This window comes from Castanea sativa, chromosome 4 (assembly GCF_040712315.1).
Source record: "Castanea sativa cultivar Marrone di Chiusa Pesio chromosome 4, ASM4071231v1".
Classification (NCBI taxonomy): Eukaryota; Viridiplantae; Streptophyta; class Magnoliopsida; order Fagales; family Fagaceae; genus Castanea; species Castanea sativa.
In genome coordinates, this window is record NC_134016.1 from 4,446,503 (window position 1) to 4,464,465 (window position 17,963).

The 17,963-nt window shown below is 36.2% G+C and overlaps 1 protein-coding gene across 2 annotated transcripts; it reads right to left on the reverse strand.

Annotated features, from left to right (window-relative positions):
- Window positions 1–8,312: 8,312 nt before the first annotated feature.
- LOC142630778 (stearoyl-[acyl-carrier-protein] 9-desaturase, chloroplastic-like) lies at window positions 8,313–14,316 on the reverse strand. Of its 2 annotated transcripts, XM_075804828.1 has the most exons (4): window positions 14,037–14,299; window positions 13,301–13,345; window positions 12,000–12,495; window positions 8,313–9,123 (listed from the first exon to the last, which is right to left on the reverse strand). In XM_075804828.1, the coding sequence occupies exons 1-4, from the start codon at window positions 14,156–14,158 to the stop codon at window positions 8,569–8,571; spliced, it is 1,218 nt and encodes a 405-aa protein (XP_075660943.1). In that variant the 5' UTR covers window positions 14,159–14,299; the 3' UTR covers window positions 8,313–8,568. The 2 variants fall into 2 exon arrangements, with proteins under 2 accessions (XP_075660943.1, XP_075660944.1); XM_075804829.1 differs by lacking the exon at window positions 13,301–13,345 and having other exon boundaries at window positions 14,037–14,316.
- Window positions 14,317–17,963: the final 3,647 nt, after the last annotated feature.

Below are 17,963 nucleotides of genomic sequence, written 5' to 3' on the forward strand. Positions count from 1 at the left end.
CATTATCGTAGATGAGTGTGTGTGGTATTCGAATCTAGTGACAATATTTTTCCATATAAATTTCTTGGAATCAACATCTCGTATATTGGCTAAGGGCTCGCCTTCAACCCATTTAGTGAAGTAGTCTGTTCCACGAGCACCATCTTTTATTGCCACTCTCTGAAATGGCCATACAATGTCCAAGCCCCATTGTGCGAAAGGCCAAGGGCTGGAGAGAGGGTTAAGAACCCCTCCTGTGTTGGTGGATATTAGGGCGAACCTCTGACATTGATCACATTTTCTCGGCATAGTCCTCGAGCCTCCCTCTCGCATATTGGCCACCAATAACCCCGAGTCAGGGCTCTATGGGCTAAGGACCTTCCCCTAGTGTGGCTCCCACAAATTCCCTCATGCAATTCCTCCAGGAATGCCTCCCGTTGATTCAGGAGGGTGTACACACAACAAGTATGGTCCCCGAAAAGGATCGTTTGTATAGCTTCGGTTCCTGACAACCGTAAACGCGGCGCCTTTCGACGTACCTTTTCCTCGCTTCAACCTTGGCTTCTGGAGAATGTCATTTTTAAGAAAAGTTATGATCGAATCCATCCAACTAGGACCAGCCTTATTAGATGGATGCGAGGTGCATTAGCAGCTACAAGAGAAGGTTCTACCAAATCCCGAACGAGGATAACCCTTGGTAAACCTTGAGCCGAGGATGTTGCCAACGTAGCCAAGGAATCGCATGAGTGTTTCCACTCCTAGAAACGTGAGCTAAGGCAAAGGAGTCAAATTCAGCTCCTGCTGCGTTTGACCTGGGCCAAATATTCCTGCATTCTGGGGTCTCTAGCCTCCATGGTTCCCATGACCTGGCCGACCACTAACTGAGAGTCCGAGAACACGTGGATTTCCTTGCCACCCATCTTATGTACCATTTGCATGCCTACCAAGACTGCTTCATACTCGGCCTCATTATTAGTAGCCGAGAAGGCCAATCTCAAAGATTTTTCGAAGACAATTCCTTCAGGGGACATTAGAACAAGTCCAACACCAGACCCTCTTTGATTAGCGGCCCCATCCACATAAACTCTCCAAACCGAGGGCGATACGTCTGTGATCACACCGACTGATTTTTCTCCCATGTGTGATTCTTTTGAAGTTTCTTCTAACAATGGTTCAGTAAACTCTGCCACCAAATCAGCGAGGACTCCGTCCTTTATCGATGTGCGAGGCTTGTATTTAACATCAAAGGCTCCCAAAATGGTTCCCCATTTTGCCACCCCGCCGAGAATAATCAAGATTACGCAACACACCTTATAGAGGCAAATGGGTCAAAACAACCACAGGATGAGATTGGAATAATGAGGAAGTTTACACGTGGCGTGGACTACGCCGAAGTGCTTTTTCCAAGGGGCAGATAGCGCACCTCGGCCTCATTCAAGGATTTACTAACGTACTAGATCGGTCTCGTATTCGCTTTCGTTCCTTATAAGGACTAAGCTCACCGTGAATAGCCACGGCCGATAAGCGAATAATACCTCGTCTACCTCGTGGCGAGATAAAATAGGTGGCCGAGAAAGATATTGCTTAGCTGTTGGAAAGCTAACTCGTAGGCCTCAGCCCATTGAAACCCTTTCCACCGTGCAACAACCGAAAGAAAGGACGACACCGGCCAGCCGACCGAGAAATAAATCTATTCAACGCAGCAATCATTCCGGTCAATTTCGAATCTCTTTTGGGTTCCTAGGCGGCCGCAAATTCGAATAGCCTTAACTTGCACCGGGTTTACCTCTATGCCCCTACGAGTAATCATAAATCACAAGAACTTTCCGGTCCCACGCCAAAAGAACACTTGGAGGCGTTAAGGCGCAATTTATACTTCCTTAGCATCCGGAAGGTGTCGGCCGACCTGCCATGTGTGAAGGTACCTGCCTTACTCTTCACCACCATATCATCCACGCATACTTCGATGGTTTTCCCCAGCTGTCGTTCAAACATTCGGGTCATCATTCTTTGATAAGTAGCCCCGCATTTTTTAATCCAAATGGCATGACCTTATAATATAGTTCCCTGTAGTAATGAAAGCAATCTTCTCTCTACCCTCTAACGCCAAGGGAATTTGGTGGTAACCCCGGAAGGCATCCAAGAAACTCATCCGAGGATGTCCAACGAAGCATCTACCAACTGATCAATCCTTGGCATCGGGAACGAATCTTTAGGATGTGCCTTGTTCGAGAATCGGAAAGTCCACACATACTCTCCACTTGCCATTCTTCTTCTTAACAACAACAGGCAGCCAACCAATGAGTAAAAACTTCTTTGATAGCCCCCGCCCTTTTGAGTTTAAGAACCTCTTCCTTCACAGCTTCGAGGTTCTCGAGAAGACCGCCGTGGTGGCTGCCTCCTCGGAACAATGGCAAGATTGACATTTAAACGATGACAAATAAAGTTCGGATCTACGCCTGGAGCCTCATAGGGGTCCCACGCAAAGACATCCAAATTATCCTTCAGAAATTTCAACAACTCCATCTTCTCTTGGTGTGGCAAAAGTACACCAACTTGGAAGAACCTCTCCGGATCATCTGCTATTACAAACTTCTCTAACTCCTCGCAAACAGCCTCGTCTCCTGTCATCGCTCCAGGTGCCTCCGGAGCTGTTAATTGCTATGACGACTCGGATGGGCAAAGTTGATGACTCAATTTCCGGCGACGTAGCACCGCAGCCGATATGCATTGCCTAGCCACTACCCTCGGCCTGCCGAGGATTTCCTCAACATGCTCCCCCGAGGGGAATTTCACCTTAACATGTAAGGTAGAGGAGACAGCTCCCAAAGCGTGCAGCCATGGCCTGGCGAGGATGGCTGTATATGGAGAGTACGCATCAACCACAATGAAATCTACCTCAACCGTTTCTGTGCCGGATTGAACGGGTAAACGGATCTGTCCCTTCGGCACAACGGCCCTTCCTTCGAAGCTTATAAGTGGAGAGTCGTAAAGGGTTAGATCTTCCAACTCCAACCTTAGCCCTTTAAATAGATCAGGGTACATGATATCTGCACCGCTGCCCTGATCTATCATCACCCTTCTGACATCATAGTTCCCAATCCTGAGGGTAACCACAAGAGCATCGTCATGGGGCTGAATAGTCCCTACTTTATCCTCCTCGGAGAAACCCAAGACAGGTAAAGTGCCCTTTAATCTCTTCGGCCTGCTACCCACATCCTCGGCCTACGGATGGGAAACTGCCATCACCCTAGTGGGACCTGAGCCGGTCCTACCAGGTGCAGCGAAGATAACATTAATTGTTCCCAATGCTGGCCGAGATGAACTGTTCCTCTGGTTGTTTGAACCAACTTGACTAACCTGCCCAGTGGGCTGACACAAGTGCTGCTTTAACTTTCCTTCACCGACGAGCTGCTCTAGATGGTTCCACAGGGTGCGACAGTTCTCAGTAGTGTGACCCACATCCTGATGATACTGACAGAAAAGGTTTTGATTTCTTTTCGCAGGGTCCCCTGCCATCTTGCCGGCCATCCAAGAGGCTCCTTACGAACCTTTTCTAATAACTGGTGCACTGGTTCTCGGAACACAGTATTTACAGCCTGAGGTGCTGCCGAGCCGGATTGTCCGAAGTAATCCCTCCTCGGCTTGTTGTTGTGATATCTGTCCGACTTGAAATCCCTTCTCTCCTGTGGGATAACCTTCTCCTTTCCTTTTCCCTGCTGCTGGTCTTCCTCTACCCTTTTATATTCATCAATACGATCCATAAGACGGCGTACGCTGCAGACAGGCTTTTTCGTCAAGGACTTTCTTAGGTCGTGATCAGTAGGGAGACCCACCTTAAAATTATTAAGCGCCACCTCATCAAAGTCGCCGTCTATTTCATTAAACATCTCCCAGTATCGGTCGGAGTATGCTTTCAGTGTCTCCCCTTCCTTCATGGCCATGGATAGCAACGAGTCCAATGGCCGAGGGACTCTGCTACACGTAATGAACCGCGAAGCAAATGCCCTAGTTAGCTCCCCAAATGAGCCTACGGATCTTGATTTGAGACGTTAAACCATCTCATAGCCACAGGTCCCAAGCTAGAGGGGAAGACTTTATACATCAAAGTCTCGTTGTGAGAGTGCACTGCCATCCTCTGGTTGAAGTGACTCACGTGCTCCACCGGATCAGTCCGGCCATTATATATGGTAAAGGTGGGCTGGGTGAACCTCCTGGGAAGCCTCCCCCTCTCAATCCTCCGTGAAAACGGAGATCTAGAGAGCTGGTGCAACGCCCTACTCATGGTATCGTTGCCTAAGCCCCTAGAACGAAGCTTCTTACGTCTGCGGGTTGGCTGGTCGTCCTCCTCACCGGAGGATGTTGCGCTGGTGGGGGAACATGACCTTGAACTGTAGCCAGGTCCCCTATCTTTCTCTGAGGAAGAACTAGACGAGGACGAGGAAACCTTACGTTTAGCGCGGCGTAACCTCCTATTCAAACGATTGATTTCCTTCTGCATGGATTTAGAACCCTCATCACGGGTAGTGCTACCCCCTCCATGAGTATGGCTAGCCCCTGGGTATTCTGTATGGACGCTTCCCTCACGATCCCTACGATGTTCAAGACGTTCGAAATGATCTTCCGGTTGTGATCCTTGTGACTCTGCATGGTGAGAGCCTAAGCCTGCCATAATATCCCTACCTCTTCTAGACTAGATTCCCCACAGACGGCGCCAATTGTAAGTGCACAAATGCACCTGGCCCCAAGAACAGTTATGGGCCCAGGCCCAATGAGCCTTAAACAATATGAATTTGTAGAGTGTGGGCTTGAAACCCAAGTTAGAAGTATGTGGGGATTAAATAACAAACTAAGGATTGTAAATACTTGGAAACAACAAGGAATATTGCAAATTGGCCTCCTCGGACGTAAGCCAAGGGCTGTTCTTATATTATATCTTTCTCCTTGTCTGTTTTCTTTTTTAGATTACAAAAAGTCCCCCCCATTTCTGTTCTAGGTTCCTCCTTAAATACTCCTCTTTTTAATACTTTGTACACGTGTTGCCCCAACTCCTCCCTTAGCCTAGATATTTCTTTTCTTAGTGTCTTTGAACAGTAACTAGAAGTTTCCCTTACACTGTTTAAGTGTCACTTCCCCATTAATGCGGCCAGGGTGGTAGGTGCAGGGTCTTTAATGTGGAGGTAGCAGCCTTTATCTTTGACATTTCTTCAACACCGGTGCTTCTTGGGCGTTCTAGGGTTTCCCCCTTTTAACCATTGGCCTTAACCATGTCATCCCCTAATCTTTACTATGAAATCCCGAGTTCTTCGGAGTTCATCCGAGGATGAGGTCACCCTCGGCTGGATCCTCGGACCCTCGGCGTATGGGCCGACCCATAGTACTAACAATTTCTAAACCCAAGATCAGGTCGGCCTTCCTTAACACGGCCCAAAAGGCCCACGTTCCCATCAGGATCTTTTTGCCCCACACAGTTGTTATACTTGTTACGGATGGGTAAAAAAGTAAATTAAGTTTTTAAATTCAAATTATAACCAATAACAACGTTTCACCTATGATTTGTTGTGAAAATGTTGTGGATGTTGTAGAGAGGGAAAATTCCTGACCTATCACAAGCTGACACATCATACTATCAAGTCCACAAAATACGACCAATTACAAAGCGCCATGTACTACTGCTAAGTTTTGCTATCACTATTCATAAACCAATGAAAACTTGCCAAGTGTCATTGAAATAGTGGCATAAAACCCATCAGCATGTGTAAGCGATGACATAAGCAATTCAGCACGTGTAAGCAATGACATAAGCAGACCAATTAGTCTGTGACATGTGTCACCAATCAGAATCTGCCACGTGTCGCTCACCCACCCCCGAACTCCTATAAATAGAAGTCTTCTTAAAACATTTAAAAGGACACCAAGACATCTTGAATTCAAAAATCCAGAAGCTTTGCTAGAATCAAGTCCTATAGCCTCCAAGAACTTCAACTTCGAATACGAAGAACATTCGAAGAGAAATCATCCAAATCATCTTCCTAGATCTCAAAGGTCACTGGAATCAAGCTCAAAAACCTCCAGAAACTCCAAGAAACCAAGCGACCTAGAGCACAATCAGCATCAAAGAAGATTCAGAAGCACTCAGAAGTATAGAAGCTCTACAAGAATCAACCCCCAAAGCCTCCAAGAACTTCAACTTCTAGACCGAAGAACATTCAAAGCAAAACCATCCAAGTTGTCAACCTAGATCTCAAAATTCACTGGAATCAAGCTCGAAAGCCTCCAGAAACCTCAACAAACCATAAATTAACAAAGCTCTACGGATTCAAGCCTCTAAAGCACCGAAGAACTTCCACCACAAACCTTCGAAGACGAAGAACGCGAAGAACACGAAGAACGTATCAAGAACATGAAGAACACAAAGAACAAAGAATTTCTAACAAGCTCGTAGCCAGTGATTTATTGTAATTCCGTTTCAAAGATCTTCGATCCATTCTCTAGCCAAATTGAAGGATATCTTATGTTCGAATCAAAATCACATCACCACAATCCCAATCAACAAATCTTTCAAAGAGATCGAATCAGGGGATTACTCTTTTGTAATCATAGAGAATTGTACCACATATTCATCAATACAAATTCGCATTTGTGAAACTATTTTACTTATTTGATTTATTTCGAACTAAGAAAATTAGTCGTCCACAGATGTAACACCTCTTTTTTTTATTAGAGGTGTGAGTTAAGTTATAAATCTCTTCGCATGTGAAAATCTCATTAATAGATCGAGATCCTCCAAATTTTTAAGATTTTTTAACCATAACAATTTGAAAATACCAACCATTTATTAGTGAATGAGTGGTTTAGATTTTTCTCACATCATCAGTATTTATATGTGCATTAATTAACAATATTTTGATCCTTAACAAAACTCCAAAACTTTTTATTCCACTTAAAGTTCAAATCAAGATATTTATATAAAAAAAAAATTAACCTAAAATTATAGCAAGGAATCAACTATATGTAAAATTTGAGAAGATTATAAAGAGAACTGTTGAGGAGTTTTTATTTTTATTTTTATTTTTATTATGAACAGAGGTCGAGGAGATAAATATCTAATGAGTCCACCCACTCAAACAGGGATGGAACCAGGATTCGAACCTGGGGGGGGGGGGGGGGAAGCTTAAAACAAATTTTTTTTTTAATTTTTTTTTATGAAAATAAAAACTAACATCTATTTCATATTCAACAAAATACTACATATAAAATAAGTATTTTTTAAACATTTGATATTATAAAAATGTCAACAAAGTATAACATATAAAATAAGTGTTTCTTAAACATTTCAACATATTTATCAAAATAGAACTTGACGCTATTTCAGAGGAGATAGATATATATATATATATATATATATATATATATATTTATTTTAATATTTAAGGGCAAATCTTTTTTTTTTTTTCAAATTACATATGTATATCAGTTAGTTTTTTTATTTATTTTTTTTAAATTGGGGAGCTATTAGGACCAAAATTTAAAATTTCATCCCATATATATGCATTAGTTTTTTTTTGGGGGGGGGGGGGGTAATGGCCCTCCCTGCCCTAGCGTGGGTCCATCCCTGCACTCAAAGATTGTCGGTTTGTGGACTACTAAGAGATTATGGGTCTCGCACATGTATGGCCCCACAATATTTGAGTGGCTAACTCCACAAAACATAATCACAAGATATTTACTAGTTACAGTGGAACCATGGTGGTGGTACAAATGTATGTAAAAAGTTTAACAAAACAATCAACGTGATATTCTATTTAAGAATAAGTATAATTCCATCAAATTAATTTTAATACCTATATATAAATCCAACTAAATTAGGTGTTTATTGAGATCTTTTTAGGTGTGGTTGGATGTATTGAACTTTAAGTAAAATGCTGATATGACAATATTTTATTGGATAGCGTAAAATATGGATTTTACACCCGGCCTTACCAAATTAAAACTTTGTAACATAAACTACCATGTCAATCTATAAGATGACACAAACTTTGGAGAATGATTTTATTCTTTATAAATCTAACATTAATCTAAGTAAAATTCTTTGGTTATAACTAAAGAGGGCAAAGAACACCACCACCTTATCCTTTATAATTTAAGATATGATTTGTACTTCATTTTGCTCATATAATTTAAGATATGATTTGTACTTAATTTTGCTCATATAATCGAACAGAAGGACTTTCGTAGCTAAGTGACATTGCTTGGACTTCTTTATGCAAACAACCAAGTTTCGAATCTCCCAACCTGATTATTGTAATATTTAAGATATTAAAAAAAGTGAAAAAATAAAAGGAAATACGACCGAGTTCTTATAGGACCACAATTTTTGTATTACAACTTTCACTACAACTTTGATATGGTAGACTATGAATAATTGGTTATTACTTCCACATAAACTCATAATTTCTTTTTTTTGAGAAGGAACTCATAATTTTTTTTTATCACTCATAATTAACCCGATAGAGTTGTGCAAAAATTAAAGTACAAAAGTTGCGTCCACATATTTTCTGAGCTGCACCCCTCTAATAAGCTAGCTAGCTACACCACTCTACCAGAAATCCAGCTGAAAGGAATAGTGGGTGCTTTTTGGGCCTTTGCTATAGCTCTCTCCTCCAGCCTTCTCATCCTTTGAGCTAACCTACATACATAGTTTTGGGCTTCTCGTCCCTCACTTGTAAGTCCAGTAAGCTTCTCTACCTTCCATTTAGCCACCAAAAGTTCCATAGTTTCTCTATAGTCCCTAGCTGTGTAGACCCCAATCCTTGATGCAACAATTGCAAAGTGTTCAAAAAGATTATGGTCATGGCCATCATACATCAAATGGGCTGGCATTTTGATTTTCCTCCTCATCATGTCTGCAAAGGCTATGACCATTTCATTTGGATCGATCTCAAAAAGCTTCGCAGCTATTTTTGTATAAGCACTTTCATGGCGCTTCTCATCCGAGGCAATTATACCACATACTTGGGCAAGCTTTACGTCCCCATGTTGCATGGCCAGCTTGGCTGTGTTCCCATGGGAGATAAATGCCGCTCGTTCTTGAAATGATGTGTAAATGGTCCAAAGGTATGGATCTTCCCCCGTGCCAATATCCTAGGTGCAAAATGCAATTAGACATTAACAAGAATTATATGAATTTTAATTTTTTAAGACTATAGATCTCCACCCAACATTATAACTTTTAAGGGCATTACATGTGGAAATCGTATAAGGAACATCTTAAGCAAGGTTCTCTAAATGTAATATGATAGCAAGGCTTAACTCCTCAATGGCAATATTAGGCTTTGATGCAAACTCCATGTGACATAGTGTTAAAGAGAGTTATAATTATTGTATTTGAATTAGGCTTACTGTTTGGTCAAAGATATATAATGGCCACTGAAGGAATTTTTGTCTAGCGTTTATTGAAAAACTTAAATTAAATTAAATATAATAAAATAAAACTTGAATGTAACGACATTACAAAAAAAAACGCAAATGTATAAAGTTTAAAAATTTCCTTCTATGAGTTTTTTTTTTTTTTTTTGGAAATTATTATATGAAAGCTTCATTATTAATACTATCAGCTACATCTTTTCTATATACACAATCAAATAATCATTAAACTACTAATGTCTCATTCAATTACCAACATCTTGTCTAAATAAGTAACAATATAAACAAAATATATCATACTTTTTTATGATATTTTCCATACATTTTTTGTGTTATTTAAACTAATTATGATTAAATTGATGCAAAGTTCCACCATTTTTTAATAAGAGAAATCATGACCAAGACGTTGGAAAGAACTTCTTTGTCAATACGCTCTTTTTAATTATTTCATCCTAACCATTAGGATAAAAAGATGAGACATTTTCTCATAGCCTAGGATTCGAAAAAATATTATTCAAGTCAATATAAACTTTCTTAGAAGATAAGTCTTGCAATAGAAGTGAAAGCAAAAGAATAAAGGGTTAAACTATAAGTTCATTCAATATTTTCAACTTAGTATTAGACCATTACATTATATTCAACTTAGTACAAACAAGATGTATCACATAAATGGAACAAATTCAAGCTAAAGACTAAAACAAGCACTAACCGATTATAAATTAAAAAAATATGCATTTATATATATATATATATATATATATATATATATATATATATATAAATAGCGATTTTAAAATATTCATTTTGAAAACAATTTAAAACATCACAATTAATATTTGATTTGAGCTTTTAGGCTAATTTTTTTTTTGGGAAATTTTTGAGAAATGCTATGTCCACAAAATTTTCTCAATAAATTGTATGTGGCAATTTGTTACTAATTAAAATATATATACCACTAAAATTACTTTTTTCATCCATTAGTAACAACTAATAACAACCAAACATTTAGGATTTATTGTAAAAATGTTGCGAAAATGTTATGAATATAACATTTCTTGCAATTTTTTGGTTCAATCTTCAATAGACCACAATTTTTAAAGGTCAAATTTTATTTTTAATGGGCTTAAATTTTTATTTAGGATGTTAAAATTTTTTTTACATGGTCATTTTTTTTATAGGGTGGTCAACAACCCATTTTAATTTAAAATTCTAATTTTTTAAGATATATATATATATATATATATATATATATTTTTTTTTTCCAAGTAGGGTAGTCCTGTGACCACCCTGAACTACACTTGGCCCTGCCCCTAGTCAAAGAATTGATTGCATTTTTGAAAATGGGTTTGGCTTACCTTCAGTACTTTTTCAACTGGATATTTCTTTTTGTTTTAAGTATAGCAAGTGATAGTAGGTTTTAACCTCTACATTTTATTTAGTTAGTAGATGACGTAGCTATTTCTCATTAAAAAAAAAGAATATTTCATTTAAAAAAGTACTAGAAGTAAGTCAATTCCTTTAAAAATCAAGAAGTAGTTTGATAGGAATTGCATCTATGTGATAATCAAAAATGAAAATTAGAACAATTATGGGCAAAGAAGCACGAACACTTAAAAACCTCCAACATGTCCATGTTGGATAGGCTAGAGAATCTTCTGCATACTTGTTTGTTTTAATTAGATATGTTTTTAAAGATTTAAATAGTTGTTATTTATTTTGAAAACTTATAAATAAAAATGAATTATGCCTATTAATATAATTAATTAATTAATACATCACACACACACAGGGACGGAGCTAGAATTTTGAGTTAGGGAGGGTGACTTATTGTTGGCTATGTGTTGTTGTTTTAAGTTCTGACTTACTATTTAGTTGCTGAGAATTTTTTTTTTTTTTTTTTTTTTTGTGGGTAAGAAAATTTTTTTAAAGAATTTTTTAAAGGGCAGGGTTGTTTATTTTGGATAAAATTGGTTAATTAAGCTTATTTTTTTTTACTATTGGTAATTTTTGAGCTATTTTTTTGGGCTTGTATATTTTGTTTTAGATTTTAGATCTATGAATTTTTTTTTAAAGTCACTAAAATGAGAAAAATGCTAGATATACAAGTTTTTTTTTATAAATTACTAATATGATAAGTGGTTATTGGTAAGTAAAAAAATAATGTGAGTGGTGGGCTATTATGCAAACCAATAAAAATTTGCTATCAAAACAGTTTGTAAAAATATTGTAAAAAAGTTTGTGAGCATGGGAATTATGTTTAAAATAATCAATCATATTATTTAAGGTAAACAAAATGTAATTTAATTTATAGATCAAAATTGCTAAATTTAGTACAATATATATAATAATATATATATTTTAAAATTGGCGGGGGGTGGGGGCATTGCCCCTGTAGTCTAATAATAGCCTTGTCCCTGCACACACATGCGCGTGCACACACACACACACACATAAAATTGTATAAATATATACATTTTTTTTTATATAAGATGGTGTAAAAGAAAAAAAAAATTGTTAAAATAGTAGTTAAATTATTAAAATCTCAATTTCTTAAAATTTAAGAGGTTTTAAAATAATTATGTTGCATATCTTACCAATCCTGACTGAATCAAGTATTGAGTTGTCTTCTCAATTTGCTTCATGTCCACTCTTCCAGAAAGGAAAAGGTATTTATTGAGAAGATCGCCATGCCTGTTTTCTTCTGCACTCCATGCCCTAGCCCAAATTGCCCAAGGAGTGTTATCTACACCTGTTTCATCATGAAAACATTTTGTGGAATTAATTCGAGTTTGGTAAGTTGGAAGGGCTTCTTCTGTGATCATATCACCAACTAAGGCAACAAAGTACTCATCTGGAATGTCTCTTGTTCTCTTTCTTAGTTCATGGACTTGCTCAATAAATCCATCTGAGGTAGGATTTGGCAAAAAATCTTGTGGTTGCCAACATTCCTTAACAGGTTTTAAAAGAGTTAGGACATTGTTTCTAGCCCAATTCTCCATAGATTTGAAAATTTCAACCTTCTTAGGTGGCATGGGGCAAGCTAGGTTCACATTGAATTCAACAAGATGGTCTAAACCCCCTTTTGCTCCTCTAAATTCCAACAAAAAAGGAGAGAGAAGTAATTAATGTCATGTCGAAGCTAAAATGCAATATGAAAACAATTGTTTGTCTATATATATCTGTTTGGTACACATTAATTTTTTTAGCTTTATGATAATGGAGATTATTATTTTTTTAATCTATATTAAAAAAAAGTTTATTAAAATTGTATAATAAAAAAAACTGAAAATAAAATAAAGTGATTTCGATCTACTATGCCAAATAGCATGAACAAATGCATGCATCATTTACTAATAAGGTCTATAATTTAAACTCCTTGCAGAGGTTGATTTTAGGTGAGCTCAAGCAAATGGGAGTTGGCCCAACTAACCTCGGCTCAAAAGAGAAGGGAGTCAAGTCCAAAACTCATTACAGATGTCCAATAGAGGGTAATGACACATAGCAAAGAAAACAACTCAAAAACATGAACTCACAATAGCTAAAATAGATGAAAATACTTTCAATATCTATCAGTGTCAAATACAGCAAGATGAGGAAAGCAAATAAGATGGTAAAACTGAGAGAGAGAGAGAGAGAGAGAGAGAGAGAGAAAGCACTATTGTGCTGCCACATGTACTATACACCCTTAAGAGCTCCTATCTCAGATGTTCTTAAGTGTTTGAGTCGAGTAAGTGTCTTAGGTAAGATGGGTATTATTGGGTTATTAATGCAAGACTTTGAATTAAATTTGAGATGCTCTTAAGATCCATGATAGGATGGAAAGCTTCAATTATGTTTTTGCTTAGGTTTTATGGTGGATTGGTTTAATCATAGTTTGGGTAATTTTTTTACTAACCTTAATTTGTTGAACTCTTCTAGGCCAAAATGACACCTGGGGAACCTGTTAAATTTGCCAAAGCTTGTCATAAAGCATTAAAAGAAGTTGGCATGCTTCTCATAACTAAATGCAGTCAGACCGAATTTTTAGTCACATAGAGCAACTCTTGAAGGTATCCTTTTGTGTGTAAGTGGCCAGCATATGGGTATATTCAAAGGCCTTCGTATTTTGTAAGTGTCACCAGCCCACTTTGCAAGTGTTATTTCTTATATCTGAGGACCATGTTAAACCCAAGATAGCCCCAATCTTTGGCCTCCATTCCTATTTCATTTACTTTCCCATTAAAGTACATGGACTTTTTTTTTGTTGAGAATGAAGTACATCGACTTGAACCATGCATACGATAAAATAAGTTATTTCAAAGCAAAGATAATTGATCCCAAGGACCTTGGATTTGCTTTGCATGGACTTATCCGGTCTTTACAAAAAATGAGCATCAACAAATCTTTTATAATTTTTAAAGAATTAAGTGATCATACTAATAATTAAAAACAAAAGAAAAGTGAACGTATCATTGTGACTTCGTGTGTGCGCATATATACCATGTTTAAAGAGCAAATAAAATATATCAAGATATTCTAATACATGATATGAAAATCAACAATTCAAATGAGTTATTGTTCTATCTTTCATTCTAATTATGAAAAATGTTAGTTCATGTGAAAAGATGAGAGAATTTGAAGTTTAATCTTACTTCTTGTTGGAGAAGAGTGGGGAAGTCATAGAAAAATTAAGAGATCTCTGAGTTCTCATCAGTGAGAGAGCAAGCGTTGAAGGAAAACAGTAAAAGTTGAAGGAGTTGTGTATTAAAGCCATGTCTTCTCTTGGACCTCTCTTTTAGCTCCTGAACACCAAACACTAAGATAAACGGGATTGGTTAGTACTTAGTTGCTATGAAATTAGGAATATATATATAGAAAGCAGTGAGGGAGAGAGGTAGAAGAAGACGTGGTGGATGGTGGAAAGAGTTTAATGTCTATTTGTTTGTTTCTGTTTTGGTTTTTATTTTTTAAGGAAGTTTAATGACTAAATGGAATCACATAATTGATGTCTAGAAGGATGATAAAATTATTACTAGTGTTTTCTTAAATGTTGTACTTATTAGAAATCAATGATTATACTAGGTGTATCTTTTTTTTTTTAATTTTTATTTATTTATTATAAATATGATAGAATTTCAACTTATAACATCTATTTTATGACGACTGCTTTATATTATCATGACAAAATACAAATAAATTTTTGAAATAGGCAAGATTCAAACCTAGATTTCGGGTACGTTTGGATCGAACTTATTACTGAAAACTGAAAACATTGTAACAGAATAATTTTTAAATGTGTAAATAGTGTTGTGGGACTCATTTTTAATGAAAAAATTGCTGAAAAGTGAAGTTTGTGGGTTCATAAACAGTGCACAGGTGCATTGTTCACAGGAGAATTGGTCAACAATTGCGGCTGAAAAAAAAAAAGCTGAAAACGTGCAAAGAAGAGAAACGTAGACGTGAACGTGGATCCAAACGCCACCTTCATATTTGACGTTAAAAAACTCTACTAACTGTGTTCACCTAAAGTCGTCTATAAGGTCCGTTTGGATAGAATTTATTACTGAAAACTGAAAACATTGTAGCAAAATAATTTTCAAATGTGTGAATAGTGCTGTGAGACTTATTTTTAATGAAAAAATTGTTGAAAAGTGAAATTTGTGAGACCGTAAACAATACACAGTATATTGTTTACGGGAGAATTGGTCAACAATTACGGCTGGAAAAAAAAAAAAAAAAAAAAAAAAGCTGAAAACGCGCCAAAGAAAATGAAGACGTGTATCCAATCGGATACATATATATTTTGTATTATTTGATTAAGGCTACACCCATTTTAGAGGGTTGACTCTTGTTAAATGTATCCAACCGCAAAAAGTCTCTCTCACATTCTTAATCATTAACTTTTGATTATAATATGCCTTGTCAAGTCATTCAAAATTAGCTTCCCCAACAATCAACATTTCAACAAACATATTCGACTCCCCACCAACTTCTGTCCCTCTGCAATGAGATATAATAACAGCAGGCGCTTAGACAATTGCCAATTGGAGACGACGACATCACCGTGAGCGTTCGATCTCTATTATTTTATTTGAAAGAAGCCAGTGGGTTTGTTTTTGGGTTTAAGTTTGAGTTTTAAATTTGTTAATATAGTCCTGTAATATCAGTGGGTACGAAGATTGTGGCAAAGATGGTGGTTCCTTGGACCTTGGGCAAAGATTGTGGTTCCTTGCTTCATAAGGTCTCCCATTTTAATAAGCGTAGTGTCTTCTATCATTTTAGTAAAAAAAAAAGAATAGTGCCGGCTCGTGTACAGTTTATATTTAATATTTATAGCGTGTCTATCATTATGGGGTGGAAGTTAGGCATTTTTAGAGTCATCCAATGAAGATAAGTTTTCCTATCAAAAAAGAAAAAATGAAGATAAGTTTTTTTAGTCCAATTAAGATATGTTACTTTAAAATTTTAATTAAAAAAAAAAAGTTACTTCAGAAAGCTCCATTATTTATTTTGGAAAACCCATTCCTTCTAGGTAGCCCAATATTAGGCGTATTCAGATAAAAACATTGATGGGACAATGTTTTCCTACAAACATCCGATGCTACTGAACCTACACTAATTACATACCTGGTATTTGTCGCACACTTAGTTAGATTCAAACATCATACAACTTCAAGAATTTGGATTTTACCTCAAGAATGGTGTACCAATCATGCGTAGTACTACACATACACATGATTGGTACATCCTTCCTTAAAATCAATGCTTATAAGATAAGAGTGGGAGGTGTCTCTCTTTGATGTGGGATTAAATAAATCCATGAGGGTGACATCGGCTCTTGGTCTATTCCCAAAGCAAACAATACTTAATTGGGGAAAGATTTGTTCTTCCCACATTAATCATAAAGGATAAGGGAGAGTTCTTCTTAGTCCCATCTAGCTGTAACCAAAGCGATCAAAAAGATTATGGTCATGGCCATCATACATCAAATGGGGCCGCATTAAGATTTTCCTCCTCATCATGTCTGCATTTCATATGGATTTATCTCAAAAGGCTTCTTTATAGTAATTTTTTTTTTATAAATATGATAAAATTTCAATTTATAACATTTGTTTTAAGATAATTATTTTTTTTAACCAATCAATTTTTAGTGTATAAGACATTCAAACCAAAATCTCTTATTCAACATTATTAATCTTTATCAATTACATTAACTTGAACACATCTATGTAAATATAATTTGACTAAATTTCACTCATTTTAAACCATTTTTTCTTGTTAATTCTAGTGGTTAGTAAAAAGTACTTTTCACACCATTAATCAATTAATATGTAATTATAATTTTTCATGTCAAGTCATTCAAAATTAAATTCCCCCCACCAAGTTCTGGCCCTCTTCATTGAGATCTAAAACCAGCAGGGCTTTGAGAACAGTCAGTTCAGTTGGCTGGGGACAAAACATCACCATGGTGTAATTAAAGCAACAGTTCCGTGTCGTCTACGAAGTGGCTAGTGAGACTATTCGACCTCAATTATTTAATATCTAGTTCCAGTGGAAACCATAACGTGTCGGTTGGCAGGTGGTTGATGCATTTGGTCCTAAGACCAAAAAATAATATTTTTTATTTATAAAAATAATTTATCTTTTTAAAAAATTAAATATTATTTAAATCCTATTCTTTTGGTTTGAATACAATATTACTAATTAACATAAACCGTGTGTGTGCATATATTGAGAAAGTTTATAAATACAAAAAAAAAAAAAATTGTCAAAACTTTTTAGTTTTTACACATATTTACATGACAGATTGATAAAGGTAAGTAAAATGTTGATGTTAGTAATAGACCTTGATAAGAACTAGTAAAAATTTGTTAGCTTAATTGTTGTGAAAAATGTTGTAAAATATTTTGTGTACTACGTTTTATTTTTATTTTTAAAAGTGCTACATTCACAAAATTTTAATAACAAATTCTAGGCTTATGTCGTCACTTATTTTAATTTGAACTTACTACTGAAATTACTTTTTTGTCCACCAATAACGACCAATATAACAATCTGTTACTTAGAATTTGTTGTGAAAAATGTTATGGGCAAAGAATTTTTCTCTCTTTCTTGCTTTTCATTTGATAAAAAAATATTGTTCTATTTATTGACTAATATTTTGGCTTAATTAATACTATTACAATGAAAGAAATAGTTCTATTGGTAATAATTTGGGGGCCTTAGGCGATAACCTCATTTGCCTATACTATTGAGCCAGTTCTATCCATTGAGAACAACTTATCTAATTTTTTGATGAATTTTGTTTTGTTGAAAATGTGCTAAAATATACTTGTACTTTAAAAAAGTAAGAAAAAGTGAATTTTAAAAAGTTATACATAAAAGTTAAAAGCTAAAAGCTGAAGCTAAAAGCTGAGCTTATAAGCTCAAACCAAAAAGACACAGAATCTCTCATATTATTGTGGTTTCTTTTCTTGCTTATATACTAGCTTTTTGCTTTTTAATTTTTATGTATAGTTTTTTAAAACTTCTCTTTTTCTTACAAATTTTTCACTTTTTCAACATACAAGTATGCTTTA